Source organism: Myiozetetes cayanensis, unplaced genomic scaffold, assembly GCF_022539395.1.
Source record: "Myiozetetes cayanensis isolate MyiCay16 unplaced genomic scaffold, myiCay2020 scf4, whole genome shotgun sequence".
Lineage (NCBI taxonomy): Eukaryota > Metazoa > Chordata > Aves > Passeriformes > Tyrannidae > Myiozetetes > Myiozetetes cayanensis.
Window position 1 is genome coordinate 21,434,962 of NW_026087631.1, and position 24,339 is coordinate 21,459,300.

Below are 24,339 nucleotides of genomic sequence, written 5' to 3' on the forward strand. Positions count from 1 at the left end.
ATGTTTATTTGCAAAATTTTTATTACAGTGAATTTTTTTTATAGAAGTGAACTATTTCTTATGTAATATAGGAGTTGTGAAGAAAAAAAATCCCTTATGTGAAGAATTACTCTTAGTGCCTCACTTTATCCTTTCTGGAAGAAGTGAAAACTCAGAAAAAATTGATAGAGAAAAAAATTTGAATATTTAAAAAATTTGATATGTAAAGTACTAGATTAAATATTCCCAGTATAATTAATACTGCATTCAGTGTAATTGAAGGTGACGAAATGTAGCCTTTATGCTATGATTTTAAACTAGGCTTTAAGAATTTTGTTAACTAAAAGGGGAAAAAAATGAAAACTACACAAACAAATCAGAAGGCTCTACAGCTGTGTCCTGGTTCTGGCTGGGACAGGATTAATATTTTACAGTAGCTGGGAGGGGGTCAGACTAAGGCCCAGATGTTATTCTATACCGCCTCACCTCAATGCCAGGGGTGGAGCAAAGGGAGTCTTCTGGTCAGGTGTATTGTGGTGGTGGTTTGCAAGTTCCAGTGTGGTGAGCTTTCTCATGTGTGAATTGTTTGCCTTTCTTGTACACCTTTTTATTACTATTGTTCCTATTACTGTTCATTTTTCTTACCTCATTGCTTTTTCCAGTAATTTTTTTTTATCTGAAAACATAATCTTTACCTTTTGTACGTCCAGTTCTCCTCTCCACCCTGCTGCAGGGAGTGATCCTGTGTTTCATGATTTGGAGTGGTTTCAGTGGAAACACTAAATTGGGAACACCATTCCTAAACCATGACAACATGGTAAAAGCATTCAGTGTTATAATTTTATGTATGGGGTGGGTTTTTTTCAAGGAGAGAGAAACAGAAGCTTAACAGTCCTTTTGAAGGTGAGAAACTGAAGAAGAAGCATTATATGACTGTATTATGCTTTAGAGTATGACTGGCTATAGGTAATGTTGGGCCATAGGTAATGTTGCATAAGGTGACATTTACAAGGTGAGTTATGCCAGCAAAAAAAAAATAAAAAAACCTAAACATTTCATTTAAGAAACAAAAAATGAAAAAAAGAATTATATTTAACAGACATTTTCAGTTATCAATGAAATGTTTCATATGACCCTATGTAGAATTTAGTAATAATATAATAATAGTATTTGGGAAAAAAACCGAAATCCATTACATTTATAGTACTAAACAAGCCTTTACGACTGTGACTATAAGCATGGACCAGCTTAAGAGGCATCTCTGTGGAGGGCTTTTGTATTTCATTTTTTTACAATGGACATTTTTGAAGCTCTCAGCTTTAAATTGAGTAGTAATGAAAGAAAATATAATGTGTGGCAGTGAAGGGACTGATGCAGCCTACCTTTTAAAAGCTGTGGTCACATACTTTTTTTGTATTTCTTTTTAAATATAATAGTTTCATTGGAAGGCTATTTCCTGTTCAAATTCTAACAACTCTGTATCCGATGTACTGAGCTACAAGACTTTAAAGGTCTTGATATTTCTCTCTTTTAAATACCATAGTCCTTAGAGAGCATTGTCTCAGGACGGAGGATTTTTCCAATAAACAAGAAAAGAAAAGGCTTTTATGGTCTAGTATAGAAGTACCTAGCATGGATTTGTAAGGTTTTTAGTTGAAAATTATATACTCTTGGTTCTTTACCAGTGTGTTAAAAGATAAGTTCTTTCAGCACAGTTCTTACAAATCTGTGCAGTTTTAGACATTAATGTCAAGTAAGATAGGAGTTTTGTAGCAATCTCTTCTTTCTGAGTTTCTAAAGTGAAAAGACTCAAAATGAGAAAGCTCAAATATTATGCCTAAATATCACTTCTTATTTTCACAATTAAAAAGGCAGCTTTGCAGAGGATACACTATACATACCTTATGTTCCTGTTCTTGAGGAAAAAAAACATAATGCCATGCAGTCCTTCCTGGGAAACTAATTGTTGTTCTCACACATTTTCTCATACCACTAGGCAAATTTGACTCAATACATACAATCCTCTTCTAGAGCAGTTGAAAATAAATTAGATACTATAGTCTGTTTTGAAATTATTCTGTTTATTTTATAATTTATATATATTTTATATTTTCTTGGCTAAGAAGATTCTAAGAAAACATACAGTAGGTATTTTTAGTTAGGCTTCTAAGAATCTCTTTTCTATGCTTTAGCAATTACTTTAGTCTACTGATTGGTAATTATTGTTGTAATTGAAAAGCATTTTTAAAACATCCATCATTCATAAAACATATTCATTTAACAATTATATTGATTGATGTAGTCTTAACTGGGGACAATGCCAGACTAATTTTCTCCTGTGTTTGTGTATGGCGATGCCAGAAAAGTTGATTGATGAATTTTTTTTGGTAAGGCCTTGAACCATACCTTAAGAAGACAATTGTGCCAGGTTTATCCTTTTTTTTTTAAAATATAGTAGAACTACAGGCACAAAAAAGATTCTGAGAAGAGGCGTCTTGAATCTTGAAAACCAGAAAAGGAAAAAAAAACCTTGCACTTGTATATGGACACTTGTCACACTTCTGTGTTTAGTAACTGTAAGACTGATAAGGAGGTAGGGAGAGCCACTAGGTTTAGCAGATGGATTCCGAATGTTTGTGGACTTCTTGTCTGAGAGTGGTTTGTTTATAAATGTCGAATCTTAGATGTTGGGATCACTTTAGGATTCCTGCGCCAAGATAACTAACTGAGAGACAAAGATGATATAGGACTGCTTCATTCAAGAGCTACTCAGGAAATGGCCATTTCTTCTTTACTGAAGGTTATGAAATCACATTATCTGTTACTCCTTTCTTCTACCATAATACTTAGGAGTTTCATTGCAACTCCAGATGGCGTGTTCCTCTTTTGAAGTCACTGCCTTTGACCAATAGTGTTTGATTAAGTTTATGTAAATGAGAATTCTCTCCTTGTCTTTGAACATCTCTTACCAGTCCCAAATACCAGCAAATTCAAAAAAGCAGTGCTGATTCCTTTGCTTTCTATTCTCAACATTTCACTTTCTGTGACTCAAACAATTGGGGAGAGACAACAGGGAAAACTCATGATATTAGTTTTAAGTTCTTGTGCCTAGAAATGCCTAGAAAACAGGAGTAAGCTACACAGTTTGAAAAACGCACAGATATTAAAAATAGTACTATATATAATTTGTCAAAAATGTGCATTTTCACAGTCCTTTTTCAAGGCTTTTGACAGTATTATGATTCAATGGCTGTTATAGCTGCCTTAGAGCACTGCATTCTGATATTACAGCTTTAGATGGAAGGCACAACTTTCTCTTTCATCCGCAGTGAGGACTGTGTTTCTTCAGATCCATTTAATTCCCACTCTCTTATTTGGTGACTGTTATAATGGCAGAATTTGAGAGAAAAACTGTTTTCATTAGGGTTACAAATTTAATTAGAGATACTTAGAATCTCTCTTTGAAAAACATAAACATATCTTAAGTGTGTGGTGGATAATAATTGATAACTATAAAAGTAACTTTTAAATGTTAGTTTATGACAACAGCAAATGTGGAAAGTCTGCAGGGGGAACAATGCAAGATGATTTGATTAAAACTTTTTTCAAAGTTCTTTGTGGCATTCAAAATATTTAGTAAAACCATCATGAAGACTGTTTTGGTTTTGGGGTTTTTTTTGTATGCAATAAATGTCTTTTTCACTGGAAGAATAGGATACTCTTTTTGTAAATGCGGTGTATGCTTCAGCAAAGTGTGGGAAGTAGGTAACTTGGAAAATTTAAATAGAGGTCTTGAATACATATTAAAAGAAAGAAATATGGGTTATGTTCTTTTATAGAGAGAATTTTTAATTTCTTCCTTTTCTTTTACAATTCTTTATTTTAAACAGTAATACATTTTTAAAGGATTTTCACCACAGAAAATTGGGCAAAAAGGCTTTTACTGTGTCAAAGTAGAGTAGAGCTCAAGAAATTATAGTTTTTAAATGGATTTCTTGTGTAAGCTCTATGTGGTTTTCAAAAAAAATTAAATATTCAGACTACTTGTACATTCAAAACAGTAGGAATTTCAGATTGAATAGTAGCATCTCAGGCCATTGCCATCACTGCTGCTGCCTGCTGTGTGATTACAGATGACATCTTCTGTGCTGTAAAGCAGCTGGAAACAGTTATGCAACTAAAGATAGATAAAGGAAATCACTGTTAAGGTGATGGTTTGAAAGTGTAAGCTGAGTTATGAAAGATCTTACCAATTCTCTCGTCCCCTTTTAGCTTTACTAGGGCAACAAAGAGATATATTCTGTAAGATAAGAAGCAGTATCAGAAAAAAGCTTCAGTTATTTGGCTAATTTTCTGTACTTATGGTGCTGCAGTTTGACGTATTCCTGTTTTCAAATTATGGATACATTGACATCCCTTTTTTAAAGCAATGCCTAGTGGCAACAATTTTATTTTATTGTCCTGGATATGGGTGGAATGGGAGCTTTAGAAGTAAAACTCGTATAATGTTAGAGGACATTCTCAAATATTTAGATTGACTGTAAAATAATCCAGAAAATTTGATTGCCATGGTGCTTTAATTTTACCTAGTCAAAGCATTTTGTTCTGTTGTTAAATTGAGAAATTTATTAGTTTATAGTTCCTAAATATATTTTATATGTGCAAGTTACTGTTTAACTTCTATTTAAAAGGTATCTAGAAACATGCTAAAGGTAATATTTGAAGCATTTGAAAATAAGGGTCTCATACAAGAATTAAAATAGTACATTGGCATTAACTGAAATTAATAATAAGTCATGAGTTCTTTAGAATGACTTTAAAGACTGAATTGTGAAGTTGTAAAATAAAGAGATTAGTTTTTACAAATCTTCATTTGGAAATCAGTGATTTGAATAAAAAAATATCAGTCTACTAGTTTTTTATCCACTAAAGAGGATATCCACTTGTTCACTTAATGTTACATGTCATAGGTTGTGGGTTCCATTAAATATCTACCAGAGCATAAGAAGTAGGTTCTGTTTAGGATTAGATAATTTCTTCAGATTATTTCATACACAGTAATGTGGGTATAAAAGTATACCTCTGGATTTTATTGAAACGTTAATGGTTTCTTTTGTGTTTTCTTTCCTGAAAACCTACTGTGTATTTTGTTCAAGTAGGTGCTATAGTGCTCAAAGACAGATCTCCTCAGATCTGTATCGTATGAAGTGTTATACTGCCTAACACTTCACATTTTACTTAGCATTTGCATAAATGTATACAGGGCATTTGGAAACACATGAAAGTTTAACGTTTAGTTTTAAGGTTACCAAAGTGCTATCAGTCATTATGAGAAACCATGTCTAACTTTACACTTACTGCTTTAGTGCTATGATTTTCTTGAACACATAAGTACTATGATTTTTTTCAAAGGGCCCAACAGCCCAGCTGATTAATTTTCCTCTAGAGTTAAGGAATTGATTCAGAGCAAACTCCAGATAAACTGAAGTTTAAAACTGTATTTTGATTTTTTTTTTTGCTCCCCAAGGTGTTCTGTGAAACTATAATACAAAATTTGCCTGACATTCTCTATGAGTGATGCTGTCCTGTCGTATTTGAAACCCACTGAAGTCATAGCAAGAATCTTAACTGACTGAAGTGCGTATGAAAATAAAGGAGTAACAGTGATGAGTATTTACCAGTAACTGACTCTGTCAACACAATGATTCTAAAAAAGCTGCAATGAGTTTGTATGCTACGAATATGACCTATTAATGTTTTACGCAGTCTAATAAAAGACTTGTAGTTTGTATTTAAAAAAAATAGTGTGTGTGTCAAAGAGTGGGATATGTCTATTAGCTGGATCTCTACAGTATGTTAGTTTGTGAATCTACAGTTAAACATCGTGATTTATGCATACATAGAGGTATAGTGTAAATGTGCATATTCAACCAAAGTGCTCATAAAAAAGTCTATTCAATATTTAGGTTCACACTGCTTTTACAAACTGTAGGTCTGCGAACAAATACTTATTATAGTAAGTATAAACATTACAAAACAATCTTAGAAATCCCATGGAGTTTCTGATGTATGTTTGTACTGGAAGTTTTTCATAATAACGTTTATTGAATTGTTTTATGAGAATGAAAAAATACCCAATTGGAACTAAATATAATTTTATATAGAACTTCTGTGAGTAGATTTCTTCCTTTTGATTGACACTGAAAAAGAAAACGTACACGCAAAAGTGCTCTTCAACTGTAAACATTATATGAATCAGAAAAGCAAGAAGTATCTGTTGTATCAACTCGACTGTTCCATAATATTTTTTCTAATAGGCCGTATGTTTTTTGGTAAAAATTGTTTTTTAACATTACACTTACTAAAAGTGGGAAATTGTTACAGTGATACCATGGGTTAAAATAAAAGACCTGAAAAATATTTTTTTATAAGCTAAATTGTACATAGGTTAAATTTCTTGAGATTGACAGCTACATTTGAAAAGAACTGGGCCTATTAAGATACGGATTTATTGACTTGCGCCTGAAGCAGGTTCTCTAGGACCATTTGTCTCAAAATATACAATATTTCACTGTAATAATAAATAGAAATATGATGCAGCTTAATAACAAGTGGTTTATGTTCTTTACAGAAAAAAATGGGTTATTAGTATCTAAAATACTTTGACAGAATTCTTTTCCCATATTATTCCTAATAATAAAAATTCTTAGAAATTGATTACTTTCTTTGCTTTTTTGCCATCAAAGGAGCATTGTGTCATACTAGCTCTCAGAGAGCAGCAATGACTGTCAGCTCTTCAGAGCACTGGGAGCGAAGGGGGAAAAGCCAAATGGCAGGGAAGGGACCTTGCTGATGTCCATCCTGCTGCCTCCAAGGGAGGCAAGTGGGGTAGGCACCAGCCGCTTACAGTCCAGGTCATCAGACTGTTAGAGTCTATTAGTGCATTGAAGGCCCTGACACTGGTTCCACTAAGAGCCAGCAAAATTTCTGCTCAATTGTGCTAATTTTTATCATGATGTTCTTTTTTCTTCTGAAACATTTTTATATTTTACTTCTTCTTATGATTAGGGAAAGTCTTGTATTAGATAAATTCTTAGATTTTTTAAGAAGAAATTACTATTAACCATCTAAAACAGTATTTAAAGACTGAATAATCAAATGTTGCTTTTTTTTCCATAAACCAAGACTGAAAGTAGTAATTGCTCTATTTTGACAAGTGAACCAAAGAAGTATGACATAGAAGTCTTACAGGAATGCATGCATGAAAATAAGGCTGTCATGTTTACAAAATGATCTTTTTCGTATGGTGAATTTTTCAAACAGTAAACTATACTGATATTTTTCTGAGTAACACAAATTTCTTTTGGCTATCCTTTAAGGAAAAGGGCTAGGAATTAATATAAATACACAATTTTGATTGTGCAGCTATTTTATAAAAACTCTAAGTTGTTCCAAACTGTTACTATTTTTGCATTAACATATATATGTTATACAGTTCATTTTACACCAGCCATACTCTTCTGCAAGAATAGTTGAATAAAGGATGGATTTGAACTACAGGTATTGAATGGAGTTAGCATCACATTCTGTGGAAACTCTTCGAGATCTTTCTGAAGAGAAAAGGGATGTGTTACCATGTCTATGATAAGTAGTATCGTACATGGAGAAAGAGCTTTATTTTCAGTATTCCTTTTATCTCCATTCTCTAAAGCACGGTTTAATGTTTTCCATTTAACTTCTACTTTTAATTACGGTGTCTTTTACTGCAGTAAACATCTGTTAAGTCTTATATTCAAAGGCTGATCTTTCTTTGATATTTTATAAGATGTATTTGGTTTACATCCAAGCTTTTTCACCAGCAAGATGACTGAGTTTCATCTACATCCCAAAATGTCAAAAGTCTTTGAATTGTTTTTTGCAAAGGGGTATTCTGTAGCTTCTGAGAATTTAAGAAAACAATATATCCATGAAATATTTCATAGTGTTGTGCTGTTAATTGAGAAGTGCAAGATATTAGACTTTAAAGGAGCTTCCTGTTTGTTTTGAAAGAGTAAAACCAGAAATGTGCAGTTCTGCTACTTGTAGGTCTACACTCCTATATGACCAAAAACTATCAGAAAAACTCAGTCTGTTTTTCTAGTAGTACCTCTTGATAACCCGGGCAGGTGGAGCTCGTTAACCCTTAAAAGGCAATCCACCTACGTCCTAAGGACCTCGCTGCCACCGTCCAAGCTCGCTTGGCCCCGGTAGATGAACCTTAGGATTAAAGGGTGGGCTCAGTTCCGCGCACACTGTGTCTCACCTAAAAAATCCAATGCGCAGGCTGGAAGGTGGAAAGACCTTCCCTGGATCTTCGCTCGCGAAGACTGGCCATTATATTATATTTATATTTATTATTTACCTCTTGATAAATTACCAATGAACACTGTAGTTGCTTTATAGAAAAATATTGCTTGCAAGAAAAGTAATAGATTTACTGATTTATTTTTTTGCCCAAACATTTTGTGCATCTGAATATTATGTTTGTTCCACATGTAGTTACTGCAATATGAATAGTATTATTAAATACTAAATAGTAGACATTGGATATACTGGTTAATAAGAGGTTTTCACTTTTTATGTAATTTTTTTCTTTAATGTTGGTAATAAGTTGTGACTGGTTGTAAAAGTGGCCTCATTATTTCTCAAAAAAGATGATGCAGAAAAAAACCCGAAAGCATGTAAAAATAACTCAACTAATGCTTTGCTTCCTATATAAAGACTCATGGGATTTAGTGTATTAGTTTGAATAGGCCAGTGGATTTAACCTGTATTTTAGCAAGACATTTGTTGAGTGAAATGAGTACGAAGCAAGATGACACTGGATTTATGGTACATTATAGTGTTTTACTCTGGATTTTGATGTTCTAGATATTTGCAATGATGTGCTGAATTTCCAAAAAGTAGTTATGGACGAAAATTATAAAAACACAGAAAATAATTTTACCCTCTAATGTATGTATTTTTAGTTTCTATTTATAATAGTGAGAATTTTCTTTCTAAATTAAAAAAAAAATAAGAAAGCTACTACTGTGATTAAGGTAAAATAGCTGATTTTTTTAAACTGAAGAAATGCAAGATATTATGAAATTTATCTCAGCATGTATTTTACTGGTTTCCCTCTGTAGCACTCTACTCAGAAGCATGCATAAGGTGTACTATTCAACACTAATTTTATAGTTCCATATGTAAATGCTTCCCTTGTTAATCTAATATTTCCAAGGAAAAAAAAGTTGTACATTTTGGTACTTCTAGTCTGCATTTTTTCATTATTTAACCATTTTGCTGTATCTGTTTTACAGATTCTAAAAATGGAATGGGGAGGAGAGTATTCACTTGATTCTTCGAATTTAGATTGTTTGTTAAATGTCCTTCCTGGAGAATTGGAATTCCAACAAATCCTGAGTGATGTTGATGAGAAAATAAAGAAGAACTCTTCCAGGTAAAGAGTATTTTATTTGTATCCAAAATAATAATGTAACTCATTAGGAAGAAATGTGACTTATCTTTTCTGGTTGTAGATTAAAATTCTGATAAACATTTCAACAGTAATTTTATCTAAACCACTTGAGCATTTAACAGATTCTTAATGCCATATAATTATTGTGCTATAGTCTTTATGGTACTTTTAACAGTTGAATCATCTTAATCTTAGGTTTTATTGCAGTAGGTGTGATAGTGAAGGAAGAAAATGTGAATTCACATGACAGTTGTGTTTCCTGCAAGTATGAGATAGAATTTTTATTCTATAAGAGAGCTACAGAATTTGACAAAAAGCAGCATTTGAACTCAGTATGTTCTTTAAGCATGTGTAATGGAAGTAGAACAAGAAAGTTAGTTAATATACATAGAATTTCTTATGTAATCTGTTGTTTTACCTATTTCAGTTAAAATAGAAACAATAGAAAGTTTTCTAACTAGAATTTGAAATATATTTCTTTCCCAATTCTTTGTAACATACTGATTTCCAATAATCAATGCTATAGAAACAGTGGACTTCTGAAACAATTCATTGTTGATGTAGATTTTTTTGCATGACTACAAAATAATCATCTCAAGGTTCTGTGCCTTATTTGTGGCTTAATTCTTTAGTACCTTCTTAATATTTTGATTGTGAAGGATGCTCTTAAGAAAATGGACTTACTGTCCATTAAAAGAAATAAATGTACATTTAAAGATACAATATGACATAATTTAGTACTGTATTTTGAAAATGCTTGCCCTTGGATAACAGTGCATCTTACGTAGTTTTATGATTTCAAAGAACTCCCTTCATGATATTTGTTTAAAGTGTAATAGAAGGGTTAACTTTGTTCATAAAATCTTATGTGTATGAGGAAATAAGGAACTTTTGTTATAATTCAACAAGATAAGTTTCATGGACATCCTGTTAATCAAGCAAGTGTCAGTAAAAATAATTGCAGATATCTTGCTAAACAAACAAGTATCAGTATCAGTAAAATTTACAACTGATAAGAACTGCACCTTTCATCTCTGACAAATGCCAGATGACCACTTAACAACGAACCACGAACTCAAGCCTCAAAGCAATTGCATTCAAAATCTGGGACTTGAAAATGTATAAAAAGGGGACATTTACTACATGGTGGTGTGTGCCTCGGCAGGACACTTGCCCTCCAGGCCACCCAGTGCTGTTTTGTTTTATTATTGCTTGCTTAATAAATTTATCAATGTTTAATTGGAATTAAGTTGTCTAAATTCTTATACTAACTTATAACATAAAGAATGTATAATTTTAATGTAGCCCACATTTGTGAGAGGTCTTTGCTGTTCCCAAGCAGCTTCCTGAAGGATGGAAGTAAACCATTGCCTTATCTTGCTGAAAACTGATTTAGATCATCTCTGATCAATTGTTATATTGGTTATGCCAGGCTGGGAGATTTTCTGGGAGGGCAGTTATTTATATTACTCTCATCTCGTATTTTATTTAAAAACTTAGTGTTTTCTAAAGTACTTGCAATATTAATAATCCCAGGGTAATAAGGATATTGAAGATCTGGGAATTATGCTGTTGTGGACCATTGCATAGTACAATTTCACATTACAGTTTTTCAGCAATTGACATGAGTGAAATGTAGATACTTACTTAGAGTTTAGTTGATGTCATAATGCAGTTAATTACACAGGTAATTAAGTTTTGAGTGTCTATGGTCTTGTGTATCTGGAAAAATCAGCATCAGCATTTTTTGCAGAACAGTTGTCACCTCTTCACCTACCAAATAAAAGTGATTTTGTTGTCATTATGCAGCCTGAGAGTTAGGAAGATGATTAGCAAGATGAACCTTTAGAATTAATGCTTTACTACTGTTTTTGATTTTAGTGTGTGTAAAATGTATGCTGCTTGTGGAGAAAACTTTTGGCTGTGGGAAAGCAAACCAGTTGTCCATTCCTTTTAATGGTACTTTATATCACTTACCATTTTATGTTACATTTTACATTAACATCATCACAGTGTAACTGTTCTGAAGAAGGCTGATTGTCACTTGTACCTAGTCCTACAAATTAGAAGGACCTTTCATTGTAAGTTTTGTAAGATCCTAATGATATTTTATCAAAGGAGAGCATGAAACTGAATGGTCAAGAAGAGTTCTGTATTTCTGCTGAATTGACACCTAAACTAGTTTTTAATCTAATTTTCACAAGGAAAAACAAAAAGTAGCTCTGTAGATACCAGCTGATATTTTGCTGCTCTAATATATCAGTTTCAGAAATGGAGAAAAGTTTAAGAGAAGATGGTGAGAGCAGCTGATGTGACTTTTAAATTAAAAAGAGTCCTTTTATTGCTAATATTGTAGAAATATCATGGAATTAAATACTTTTCAAGTTATCATTGATCTTTGTGAGTGGTAATGATAAGAGCAGATCTGTGTGCTGTGGTGATACAGTTGGAATACAACCCATTTTTCATCAGATAGATTTATGCTTTTATTAGACCACAGAGAATGAATACAATAGTATACAGCATATATATATTTTTAAAAATGAAACACTGTGTAAAAAATTGTCAGGCAAAAGTTTGTAAATCACTTGAATGGTCATTTATTGCCTTCCTACTGAATAGGTTTTATTAAATTGTGTGATAGGGCAAATCAGATATGCTTTTCAGCTGTTGAATTACCTTCCATGTTTTCCATTGTACCAATTCTATTTGGTGCTGTAACAAAACAAAGGCCGTCTGTGTGAAATTGTTTTATTTGTAAATTTGGAGGTAGTAAGTGGTTCATTCACTCACTATTACATAACAGAACCCTTACTACACTTGAATGCTAACTTTATTTTTATAGCAGTTTACAGAAGCAGGTAAATATGAACTCTCAAAACTACTGTCATTGCTGTCCAGTTTTATGTAAAGTGATAGTCTCAGGTTATTCTCAAGCATGAAATTGTATTCATCAGGATAGCCTTTTGTCTTCATTCTTTCCCATTCACAGTTGCTTTGACTTTTACTGTTTATCAAAACTGAGTATTTGGATAATTTCTCCTAATTGGTGGTTTAAGAATTGCTAAGAGTTAGTTTTTGAACAATCCACAGAACTAAACTTTCAGCTGATATTTAATACATCTAAGCAGGAAATACGGTACAGAGCTTGAAACTAAGCTTATAAGTAATTTAAGTGATTGTAAGCATGAAATCTCTTCAGTTGTTGATTTTTTTGTATTCAGTTTTTTCTTCAGTGAATGATTGGCTGCCTTTTAGTGGTGATAAAGCAGGAACAGATTTTATGAGGCTGTAGGACAGTGGGAGGTATTCTAGGTCTTCATCAACAGAACAATTGCTCAGAATTCAACAAAATTATTTACTAATAATTGTATCTCCACTATACACTGGAGATTATAACTTTGTGAGGCTCTTCACAAAGACTTAACTTCAATCTATTAAACTTTCATCTGACCCTATGTCTAATTAGCAGTAATTTAGTCATCAGGGGTTTTGAAGAAGGTCTTTTTTGAAGGGCTTCAGTGAGGTCAATATTAATAAGTGCTTACAGGTTAGTTAGCTGCCACATACATCTGCAGAATCAGATCTTTGACTGCACTGCATTGCATCTTTTTCCATAACTGTTCAATATAAATTGTAGTAATTATTTGATAACTAACAAGACCTTTACCTTCTGAATCTTAGACTGTCTGGAAAGTACCTTAGTAAGGATGTTAGTATGACATGCTCCAGCTGTTGATCATAACAATGCTGATTTGCCAAGAAATGCTTCCCACTTACATTACAAAAATGGAGGAGTTTCAAACAGGATAAGTCAAGCCATCTCATTCCATTTTCCTGTATCAGAACTGGAGTGTGTGTGGGCTTATGTGTTTTTAAACTGAGGTGTGCTGCAAGGGTTACCTTTTTTTTTATTTTGAAGAAATTCTTGGCTTGGTCTCCTCTGTAGTTTTCAGGAAGCAGCTTACGTCACATTCCTGTTATTCAAGAAATTTAGCAAAGCCTTGAAACCTCCAACGAAAATCCCAAGAGTGGTTGAGAATTTCTAACTAGAAGTAATTGTAGAGGAATAAAAATTTTGATTTTATCAGTTTTACTCAGACCTACTATTTATCACAGCTCTTGAAAAGAATTTTATTCTTTTGAGTGAATGTAACCTGCATGCTGTACAAATATATTACTCTGGTGTTTACCTGATGTCTCAGTTTAACAAGGTTACAACTTTGAATTTAAGAAACCTCAGGTGAAAGTGTGGAAAAGGAAAAGGACAGCTCTTTATTAACACAATCCGAGTAAACAACAAATGGTGCAATCAAAACTTTCCAAAAAGAAACAAAACAAAGTCCCAATTCCCCATGTGTGCGTGTGGGAGAGAAGGGCTGAAAGCAGAACTGTTCCCGGCAGCTCAGCAGTTGCTCGAGGCCATGTGAGCGGCTGGTGGCTTTGCAGCCAGCAATGAAAGACTCCTTTTTTTCCACAGGCACAGTTTCAGGTCAGGCAGCTCTGATAATGCAGCCTCGCCCGTAGTGCAGAATACATCGCTGGGAGATGCTTCGTGCTCTCACTCTCTCAGGCGTCCTCCACGAGGTGTCCGGCGGGGAAAAAACCTTCCCTCAGGAAAAAGGAGAGGGCTGGAAAAAAACATCAGCAAACCACAAAAAAATCCCACCCAACAAAAAAAACAACCGAAAGTAGCTCCCGCTCTGTCCGTCGGTGGAAAAACGAATCCTCCGGACAAAGGACTCCCGAGGCGTGGCCCCGGCCCGCTCTTTCGAGGGCACCTCTCCCTCCCAGCGCTGCCGCGCTGCACAGTGCGTGCAGCTTCGCTCCATCCCCCCCGCTCCTGACTCCCTCCATCCCGGAAGACACCGTGGGGGGAGAAGGGGTGGGACACCGGGGAAAAAATTCCGACATTTCTTTTCAAACCTATGACACCTGAGAATTTAGTGCTTATGAAGGTATTAGCGTAAAATTACTAAAATTTTTCAAAAAATAGTAGCTGTCTGATCACTTCACTGGACTAATTGCTAGGAATAAGTAATTAAACTGAGAAAGGAATGTAATTTTTTTCCTGTGCAGGCTATGTTGTCTTTGTGCATAATCACTGAGCTTAGGATAGTTGTTCCTTACTAACTTGCTAGTTGGACACCTTAGAATTTCCCAGAAATTGGCTATTTTATTGACATGCAGTTTCTTTACTCCAATATTCAATGATTATAACTGTGTCAGTATCTTAGGTTAGTTAGCTACCACATGCATCTGCAGAAGCAGATCTTTGGACTATAAAGTATCCCATTTCATTTCATTTAGTATGAGCATATATAAGGTGATGGCTTTTTAACCATTATTTGTCACTATCATGTTTTGGTCAATGGAGCTAAAAGACACACATTTTACTGCCAGTCTTCTGAAATAACTTATCAAGGCTAAGCTTACATCTTGTGAACTGAAATATCTCAAGCCTTTAAAACAAAGCAGTGGTTTGGTTAGAACTAGCTGTTCTTATATGGTTAAGTTGTTGAGTACATTTCTCTTTCTAAGGTGCAGCAAAGTCATCACCACTCTATTTCTTAATACTTACTTTACGGTTCAGTTTTGTAAGTAGCTAAATCAGAGATATCAAGTCGTTTGCAAAGTCCTTTAACCATGTTCTGTGTCTTTGGTTTATATTCTAAGGTCCAAGACTAAAATAAGAAGAATTTGAGAAAGTAAATTTTTTCAAGGCTTTTAGCCTGTAACTCATATTTTAAAGAATTACTGGTTTTAAAAACAAGCATCAAGACATACTTGTCTTAACAGAATTTTTCTGAAGAGATACTGTGTTTGTAGTCAGTGTTGTCATCAGTTTTTTTATTGCTGCTTACAGATGTTTAACGTCATTCATTCTTACTGGTCTTATTTGGAATAGAACTCTGAGATAAAATATGAGTAAGAGTTGTAGTCAAACTATGAAAAAAAAAGTTAACAAATATGAGGTGATAGCGCAGCCTATATTATTAGCAATAGGAGCTTTACTTTCTTGCTTCCTCCTCTGCTGTTGAGGTTACTATTGTAAAGAACATAAACCATGAAAAGTAATTGCATCTATTTATGCAATTGGTTTAATATGAGTAAGAAAACGGACATACCAGAAAGAATAATCTGTTGGTGAGATAGAGTAAAATGAAACAGCATAAACATTATAGGCTTGGAACTATAATAATTTTTTTTTTCAGAATTTTATGAATCTAAAGATACACATCATACCATCACTGTTACTTTAGATTGTTGTAAGCATTGCAGGAACATCCAACATGGTAAATAGCCATTTCTTGAAAAACCTCTTTTTTCTCTTCAAGATCCGGTGAACAAACCATGTTTTGTATGACTCTATGATATTATTTTGAGTTAAATTGTATCTAACAGTTTTTGCTAGAAAATAAGTTAGTTATATATTTTGATAAGTTGCTTTTATTAACACACAGTAGTGCTGAGACATCAGCAATGACCTCCTGGGAAATTTCCTTAATATTTACCTTTTGATAGGTAAGTTTTTAAGAAATAAAGCAAAATATTTGTTTCATCATGGGAGAAAGTGTAACAATGAAAGTACCTGTTGGAATTATACTGGTAAATGTCTTTCTCGAATTTTTTTACTACTCAAAGTGTATTGCAGGTCCTCAGAGGCACAGGTTTCCAAATGATATGACTGGTTTTGTATACCAAATGTCCTGTACCTTTAGCAGTCAAGCTTTTTAATGAGTAGTATGAAGTAGTATTATGGTAGGGCTTATATCTTCAAAACCAATGGAAACAATTGTTTCATTTATTTTAAAATAGTCTGTAAAAGACTTAAAAGACATGTAAACTGATTCTAAAGCTAGATACCCATGAATATGAGGATCTGAAGCATAAGGAACATGATGTTTAAAGATAATTTCACTTTATAGCTTCGCAGTTTAATTTAACCAATGTCATTGTCATTTTATAGCGGCTCCATATGCTATATGAAGTAAATTGAAATGGCTTGTTAGAAATTGAAAGCAGTTAGGAGATCATACTTTAGCTTATTCATGTAGTAATCTTAGGCAATGGAAGATGATACCTGGAGAGAGCAACCCTCATTTTGATACTGTACTTTTCAAAAAATGTATCCATATGACAGTGCTTACACTATAAATTACATTATAGTTCTTGAGTTGTAACTGTTTGTCCATAGATGCAGCCAATTAAAAAGCAGTCCCTCCACATGATTAAGTTATTTGTAAAACTGTCATAACTTAATAGTTAAGAGTTCCTATGGCGTTCTCACATTGAGACTGTCTCTCTGCAGTGCGAGTCCTTATCAAATGCTACTTCAGAAAAACACTTTCATTGTGGAGGCAGACAACATAAAAGAACTTTGCTTTAGTTTGTAAAAAAAACCCACCTAAGACCCTCAACTGAAAAAAGAAGGTATTTAAGTGATACCACTTCCACTTGCACAGTGATGTGCTAGTAGTACTAGCCACGAATAATGGTGTGGTCAAGGTACTCCTGGTGTGTGATGTCGCGGGTCGAGGCAGGACATGACACGAAACCCTTATGGATCCAGAGGCTGGAACACTTTATTGCACGATGTCTGCTACTTTTATACACTTTTTAGGCTACACACGTCAACTCTCCACTGGTTCCCACATACATAAATATTCTTCCATTGGCCACTAACGGTGTTATATAACTCTGCTTACTGCACATGTCACGAAACACATTTTGCTGTGCTCAGCACATTTTACCAGAAAACCATATTGTTACAATTTCCGGGTCCGTGCGTAACTCTCCCCTGAACAAAGGTTCCTACTTAGCTTTAACTCTTCCCAAATCCCCCAGACCAGCTGGGGGAGAACCACCACAATGTGACTAAAAACTTAATTCTTAAAAAAATCATTAAATCTAAAAAAGATCCATATAAGCATAGCAATCAGATTTCTTTACTACAGAGAAAGTTTTTTTGGTTTTTTTTCTTTGAGGTTTTATATTCTATCCCTTGCTTAGTAGTTTGGTGACTGCTTTTTTTTCCTGTTTGTGTCTGAACAGTTCTGCAAGTTCAAAAAAAAAGGTTGAATCATCAGTGGAAGAAAAAAACAGAGAGCTGTTAAATTTGCACTCCCTTTGTATATATATAGTATCAGTTGACATCATCTATTTTGATGCCTCAGTTTGTTAAAAAAAAAGAAGTACTTAACTGCACTGAACTTTAAAAAAAAAATTGCAATTAATGAAAAAGTATTATTGGAGAAAAAAGGACTTCAGCAATTTACATGGCTTTTTTAAAACTTTTAAAACTAAAATTAATGAAATACATTAAGCATATTTTTTCACATCAAAATTACATATTTTTTCACAATTACTAAAACTTCAGCAAATTTCTTTTCTAAACCAAAGAAATCAGTCTTGTTCTCTCTACATTGATATGAAATTATAAAGTTTTAAATACTAACCCAGTGAGAATAATTTTAATTGGATTTAGCAGAAGTCTTTTACTTAAAATGCTCACCTTGTAAACCCAAATAATACACATTATTTTTATTTTTTGAGAAGTAACAAATTCCTGAATATTTAATTTGTGTGATTCATGTGAAGCAGTAAGTATGTATAGTTAACCATGTTCTTGTATTACTAAGTGTTGACAAAAATCTTAAAAAGATGTAACAGTGGCTTTGAGATCTTGTTTACCTACACTATGCCATATGCTGTAAGTAAACAGGATGAAAATATTTTATTCAGTCAAAACCAGTTTTAGTCCTAATTAAATGTTTAAATTTTGGGGATAAAAGGATTAAATAAAATGAACACACTTAACATGATTTATGTGGGGTTTTTTTTGGGGGATGGGGTGGTGAAGTGGAGATGAGGCACTGAAATCTATCCATTTAATCCCCTTATCATTACTGGGGCAAATAACCAAAATGTCTGGTCTTGAGGAGGCTGTAGCCTATTCATAGCTTGTCATTTATTAGCTTGCACACAGATTCGTATGTCAAAGATGAGTGTAAAAATTGGCTTGTAGTTGTAGCAGATTGGCACAGATTCACCAACACTAGTGACCTTTACATTATGCAATGTTGCAATCTATTTGGATATGTTTAAATGAGACACATCAGCACACCACAGTAAAAGGCTTTGATAGTTTCCCAGGAGTCAAGGTGTATGAAGAAGGCGTTTAGTTTCAAAGTCCTGAGAACCGGCTTCACAAGTTAAAAAGATACTTTGCCAACCTTTTGTCAAGTTTAGAATTGATATTCATGGCTAGGTAATCAAACCTAGTTCTGCATAGATCTAGTCAATACTATTTTGCTAACTTAAACTATATTAAGTATTGCTTTTGAAAAAGAATGTAGTTATGAACTAGTGAAAAGTTGTTTTTGTAGAAAATATAGAGAGTTAGATTGTTTCTGGATTTTTTTGTTTGGTTTGGTTTTCACCTAAGTGTCCACACAAACAGAAATAAAATAATTCTGGATATTCAATTGTTCTTGTGATCTTTGCAACTGAAGTTGCTGTAATAACCTACCAAACACATCTGGTTTCATAAACAGGCTTATGATTCTAGATGAATGTTAAGGAGTGGATCAACTCCTTGAAAACAAACGCTGTTCTCTTTCAAATATTCTAATGACAAAACAGGAAAGAAAAGACCTGCTTTCTCAGCACAACTGACTCTAAAATTCTTTTCAACGTTTTCTGTGAGTCTCAGTGGGTCTTTAGAAAGTTTTTAATATATGTTAGGTTTTATAAAACAACTGCTGATTGCTAAAGGAGCAAAATTCAGTTTATAGTCTCTGTTTTAGCTAATAAAACACCAAGGACCAGATCTTAGGTTGGATGGTGTCTTATTCATTAACAACCTTATTAAAAAGAATAAGATTTTTTGAGAAGGGAGGCTGTACTTAGTCTTGCTGAGAACAGTACAGTCATGCTGGAAGGAAATTTATTTTAGCTCTAGCTCAACTGTACTTAAATGTTTACCCTGCAAATTCAGGCCTTATTTTGTGAGAGTAATTTAATTATAAATAAGAAAGGCTAGTGTTACATTTCTTTTACGTAGTTTTTATTCTTTAAATACAGAATATATAAAATGCTTTTATCTCCAAACAATGAAGAAAAATCCTGTTCTTGTTTTGTTTGTGTTTTTTAGCATAGAAAAGTGTCTTAAAGACCTGCAAAAAGAAGTAAATGAAATATGTACTGATGAAATTCTACAAAGCACAGCTGACTGCATTCAGTGGCTAAATAACTGCAATTTTAGTTCACTCAGACCTTCTTCTACAGACCATGGAGAGCTGATGGAGTTCCTTAGGACCGTGGTAAAAATTTTTTATTAAAGGCTTCTATGTTTGGAAAGTTGGTTATATGATTGGAGGTGGGAGTGTGGATGGTTCAATTAGTTTTCTCATTTTGGTCTTCACTGTGGTGATGATAGTTCAGAAATTGTATTATAAGGCTTAGTTTTGTTTTCGTGTCTTCAACAGGGTGTTATGTTACCTTTCGATCATGCCTTAATTAGACAAACTTAGGACAAAATCTTTTCACAGATGCTGCCGTATGTTAGCTCTGCTAGGATTGTTTCATAAAACACATTGGTAAATAAACACTGGAAGTTACTGTCTGTACTGAGGCTGTTCGTGTTATTTCTTCACTTGTTTCAGTATAAGTTTAACTCATCTGGTGTGCATTATTATCCTTTATGCATTATTTAAGCATAAACTTCCTACCTTGTATCTGGCCAGAGGCATAGGGGGTATAGATGCCCCATCCCTGGAGACGTTCAAAGCCAGGTTGTACTGGATCAACCTGATCAGTTTGAAGATGTTGCTGCTCATTGCAGCAGGATTGTACTAGATGACCTTTAAAAAGTCACTTCCAATCAAAATGATTTTATGATTCTACTCTTTTTAATTAGAAATGTTGGAGCTGCACCCGTTGTCCTGGCAGGTTGTACAACTGGATGTAACCAGAAATCAGATTTCACTTCAATAAAAAATTCCATTATTTTAGAGAGTATTTTTTTCTGAAATTTTTATTAAAAATTTACATCTGAATATATGAGTGGACTGAAGGTCTGGAAAATTGACTTGGCTAGTTAAGTGAAGGATGATACCTCAGTATATGAAAGCCTGCAAGTTTGTATATTATATATATATATATGTGCATATGTGATATGCTGTACATATATAGAAGTGTCAAAACAAGTAAACAGTATCCAGTGGATTATTCTTTGTCACTTCTGTGTCGTGATTTAGACCATGAACACCTTTAGGCTAAGATTAGCTGTAATGGCAGAGGAAAATTGCTGTAGAGGAGTGTTTTCTCTGTCTAGAGCACAAGCTTCATCAAATCACCTCCTGTTTTTTTAACACTTAGAAATGGTGGTTGCTCTTTCAGTAGCCTTTGAATCTACTGGATATTGAGCTGTGTCAAATGAGGAAGTAATCTCTATAAATGCCAGATCTTCAATGTTCATGTGGTGAAGAAGTGATTTTGTTGCTTTCTGACACAGCTGATCAAAGGAATGTTGCTGTTAATTAACCACCCCACTCAAAGGTTTCAGAGACTGCGACATATCCTACTTGATCTAGATGAAATTAGAGAATCCCAGAAAATGCTGACCCATTAAGTTTTTGACTTAGAAAGTCTTTTGTTGCTCCTCTTAGTCCAGTTAGATCCTTACTTAATTCCCTCAGCAGGTGGCATGGCAATGATGACTTACTTGTGTCCATTCCCTGCTTTCTTCCTTCTCCAGGGTCTATTCAAGCCATATACCTGAACACCAGATGGCGGCATTTGTTTGGGAAACACTGAAATGTCCCCATCTCTGAAATATCTTGCACAAAACATGCTTTCTAGTTCTTCACCTGCCCAGGAGCTTACTAACTGCATGACAGTCTTATTGTGAGCTGTAGAATCCAGTTAAGCCTTGAGAATGGATCTGTAGCAGGCTGCTAAACAGACAGCAAAGTGTGAGAAGCCTGAAAGTCTCGATTCTGCACAGTTTATCAGGAAAACATTTTTGGAGCTCAGGAACTTGGACATCACTACTTCCAGACTCATGGCTTCTTAGATAATCCAGGCTGTTGTGTAGATGAGACTACAGATGAAAAGTGTATCTGTATTATCATAGGCAGTCCATCTGTAAGAAGTTATATTCACAGTAGATAATCTTTAGTTCCTAAAGCAGGTCTGCAGTAAATTATTGTCAATAATATTCAGCATTAATGAAATTATTATTATCTAACCTTTCTTAAATGTATCTCTCCACACACTGAACTAATTACTCCTTTAATTTCTTCTTGCATGCTTTTAATTAAGTATATTTAATGCATCTTCAATAACAGCAACCTTCCTTCTACTTCAGGATAATATCCCTACTCGTTGTTATCCCTTATTATGTGTGTTTTGTTTGTTAAGAATTTTGTTTATCTTTTAAGCTGCTGGAACAGTGCAAAGTTCTCTCTGTGCTTTGTCTGGGGTGCTGTATTTAGGTTTGTTGTTATTCGCATGCATTTGTGAACTCTTAGGAAAATACTGAGTTTCTTCGTGAAGGCTGAAAATGTTAATTGTGTGAAATTTTGTCCTTCTGTGTACTGGCTTGTAATGCTAAATATTTAAAAGCTAAATATGTGCACAAGCACATCTTTATTAAAGTCTGTTCCTGCTAAAATAATGACAAATTCTTTTTTTAACGAAGTCTTAATCTTATTGTATTTGTATATTGATATGGTAGGTTCTATAGTAGGCAGTAGTCCAGTTGGTAGACTGTAACTGGTTTTTGTATATTATTGTCACTAACTTTATGTGCTTACAAGGGAACTTTTCATTTTTCTCCAAGCCATTGGATACTAATTTGGATCTTTTTCTCTGAAACAGTTTTGCATTATCTGTTGAAGTATTTTTACAGGTTAATTTTTAAATAGAAAAGCTTATATCAATATAAACAATGGTTTAAGAGACTTATGACACTGTTTTCAGAGCTTCAAAGTTCACTTCAGGGACTCTTTTTCTGAGTAACACTACATCTAAAATGGCATCTGCAAGCTCCCTATTTTAATGCCTTAGTTTAAATTGCAAAGACCTTGGAACAATCCTTAGATATACAAAAATATTTCTGCCTTAAGAAACAGCAGTAGGGATTTACTTAGAAGATATTTGGATTCATCATCCAACAATATCAGTTACATTCACTTTTTTCACAGCTTCTCTTGTTTTGTACATTTCGCAATATAGTATTTGAGCATGATTAATTAAAAAAAAGTACTATTTAAACTCCAGAAGTCTACCTGTGAAGACTTAACTCTTCAACACAGTGGTTAGTGATTGGGGTTTTGTTTTACACTCTGAGACATGTTTTCTTTGGGGCCACAAAACTTTAGAGAGTATTTCAGTAGATAATAAAAGAGAATCAGATCAGTGTTATGTATATGCCTATTGATATGTATGATTTAAAATTTTAACTAGTTACACATATTTCTATTACGTGCCCATTCTTTTATAGGATGACATTTGACTATTCTGTTTTCCACATGTCTTTTCTGCTTTCAAGTAAAAAAATTTGTAGGTTTCATTCTGAAATAACGATCTAAAATGGAAGTAAAACAGGTCGTCTATTAATTTTAAGACTTTACTTTATAAGAGGAATCATGCTTCCTGTCTAATGTTCAGAATTAGGTACTGTGGTGGAAATGTCTTATTTTTTAATTTTTGTCATGAAACACTTCAGAATAGAGGGCAGTAGAAAGATTAAAGTCTTTTTTTCCTGCATAAGAGTGTAACAGTTTTGTAACATCCAAAACAAAGAATATGAGTTCTGATTTTGAAAATTTTTGTGACTCAAAAGCATAATTATCTATGGAGAAAGGTTTGCTATGGTGGAAAACTTGAAGATTTTTATTTGGAAATTGTTGTATTTATTCAATATAATGTTCAAATTTGAATAATCTCTCTCTCAAAATGAGAACAGAAATAAAACTAATAATTTCCTCAAATACTGCGAGTTAAATAAACCAGTAATTCTGAAGGTGGAAGATTGCCAACAGTTTCTTTACCAACCTTACTTTATAGGATGGACTACAGCTAGGGGACCCAGATAAAGGATATGAATGGAAATATTCCCCTGGAGTGGTTTGTCACAGTGCTTTTCTCTGTTGGAGAGAAGCAATGGAAGGTGAGGGAGCAAGTAAGAGGGCTTCTAGATCCTTATTCACTCAGGGCTTGCCAACTGAAAATTAGGAGCAGCAGCAATTTCACTCACTTTTCCTGTTACTGTGACAGCAACACTGTGTGTTGTGACAAGAGGACCTGCTATTTGCTGCACAACTTCTTGAGTTTGAAGCAGCTCTAAGGTCAGAGATTTTGGTCCTGGACCAAGAGAGAGCTCTTCAGACTTGAATGAAGTAGGAACAGCATATACATCCATGTGATTTCACCTGCTTTGTTAACTGATTTCCTTCTCCGCCCCATATAATGCAGATGTATATGGAGATCGCTATATTGTTTATGTATCAGTCTGCATCTTGGTTTGATGGGATACACAGCTTCTTATTCTTCTGTGTGATCTAAGCTTCTTTAATTCTTAACAAGTTTCAGTTTTAGTTCTTTAAGGGGATCCTGGGAAGATTATTTTATCCTTAGAATGGCCTTTTTGACAGTTGCCTGCTGAGCTGTAGAAAGGGACCTGTCATTATCTGTGTAAATCCTAAATAATTTTTCATAAAATTTTCCTTCAAATATGTGTGTGTGACCAGGATAAACAGGCTGCCATGGGTTTCCCTTGAATTGTGGTCTAAAATGTCATTGAGAGAAGAGGTTGGGGATATAAGAAAGATAGAAAGAGGAATATGAGTTAT

The 24,339-nt window shown here is 33.9% G+C and overlaps 1 protein-coding gene across 5 annotated transcripts in view; it reads left to right on the forward strand.

The window, feature by feature from the left end:
* KIAA0825 (KIAA0825 ortholog) overlaps positions 1–24,339 on the forward strand; it is a 246,955-nt gene that overhangs the window by 33,760 nt on the left and 188,856 nt on the right. For all 5 annotated transcript variants that reach the window (XM_050329299.1, XM_050329302.1, XM_050329300.1 and 2 more), the window contains 2 exons: positions 9,321–9,460; positions 19,635–19,803. In XM_050329299.1, coding sequence (XP_050185256.1) covers positions 9,330–9,460; positions 19,635–19,803 — 300 coding nt within the window. In that variant the 5' untranslated portion in view covers positions 9,321–9,329. The remainder of the gene's footprint in view (positions 1–9,320; positions 9,461–19,634; positions 19,804–24,339) is intronic.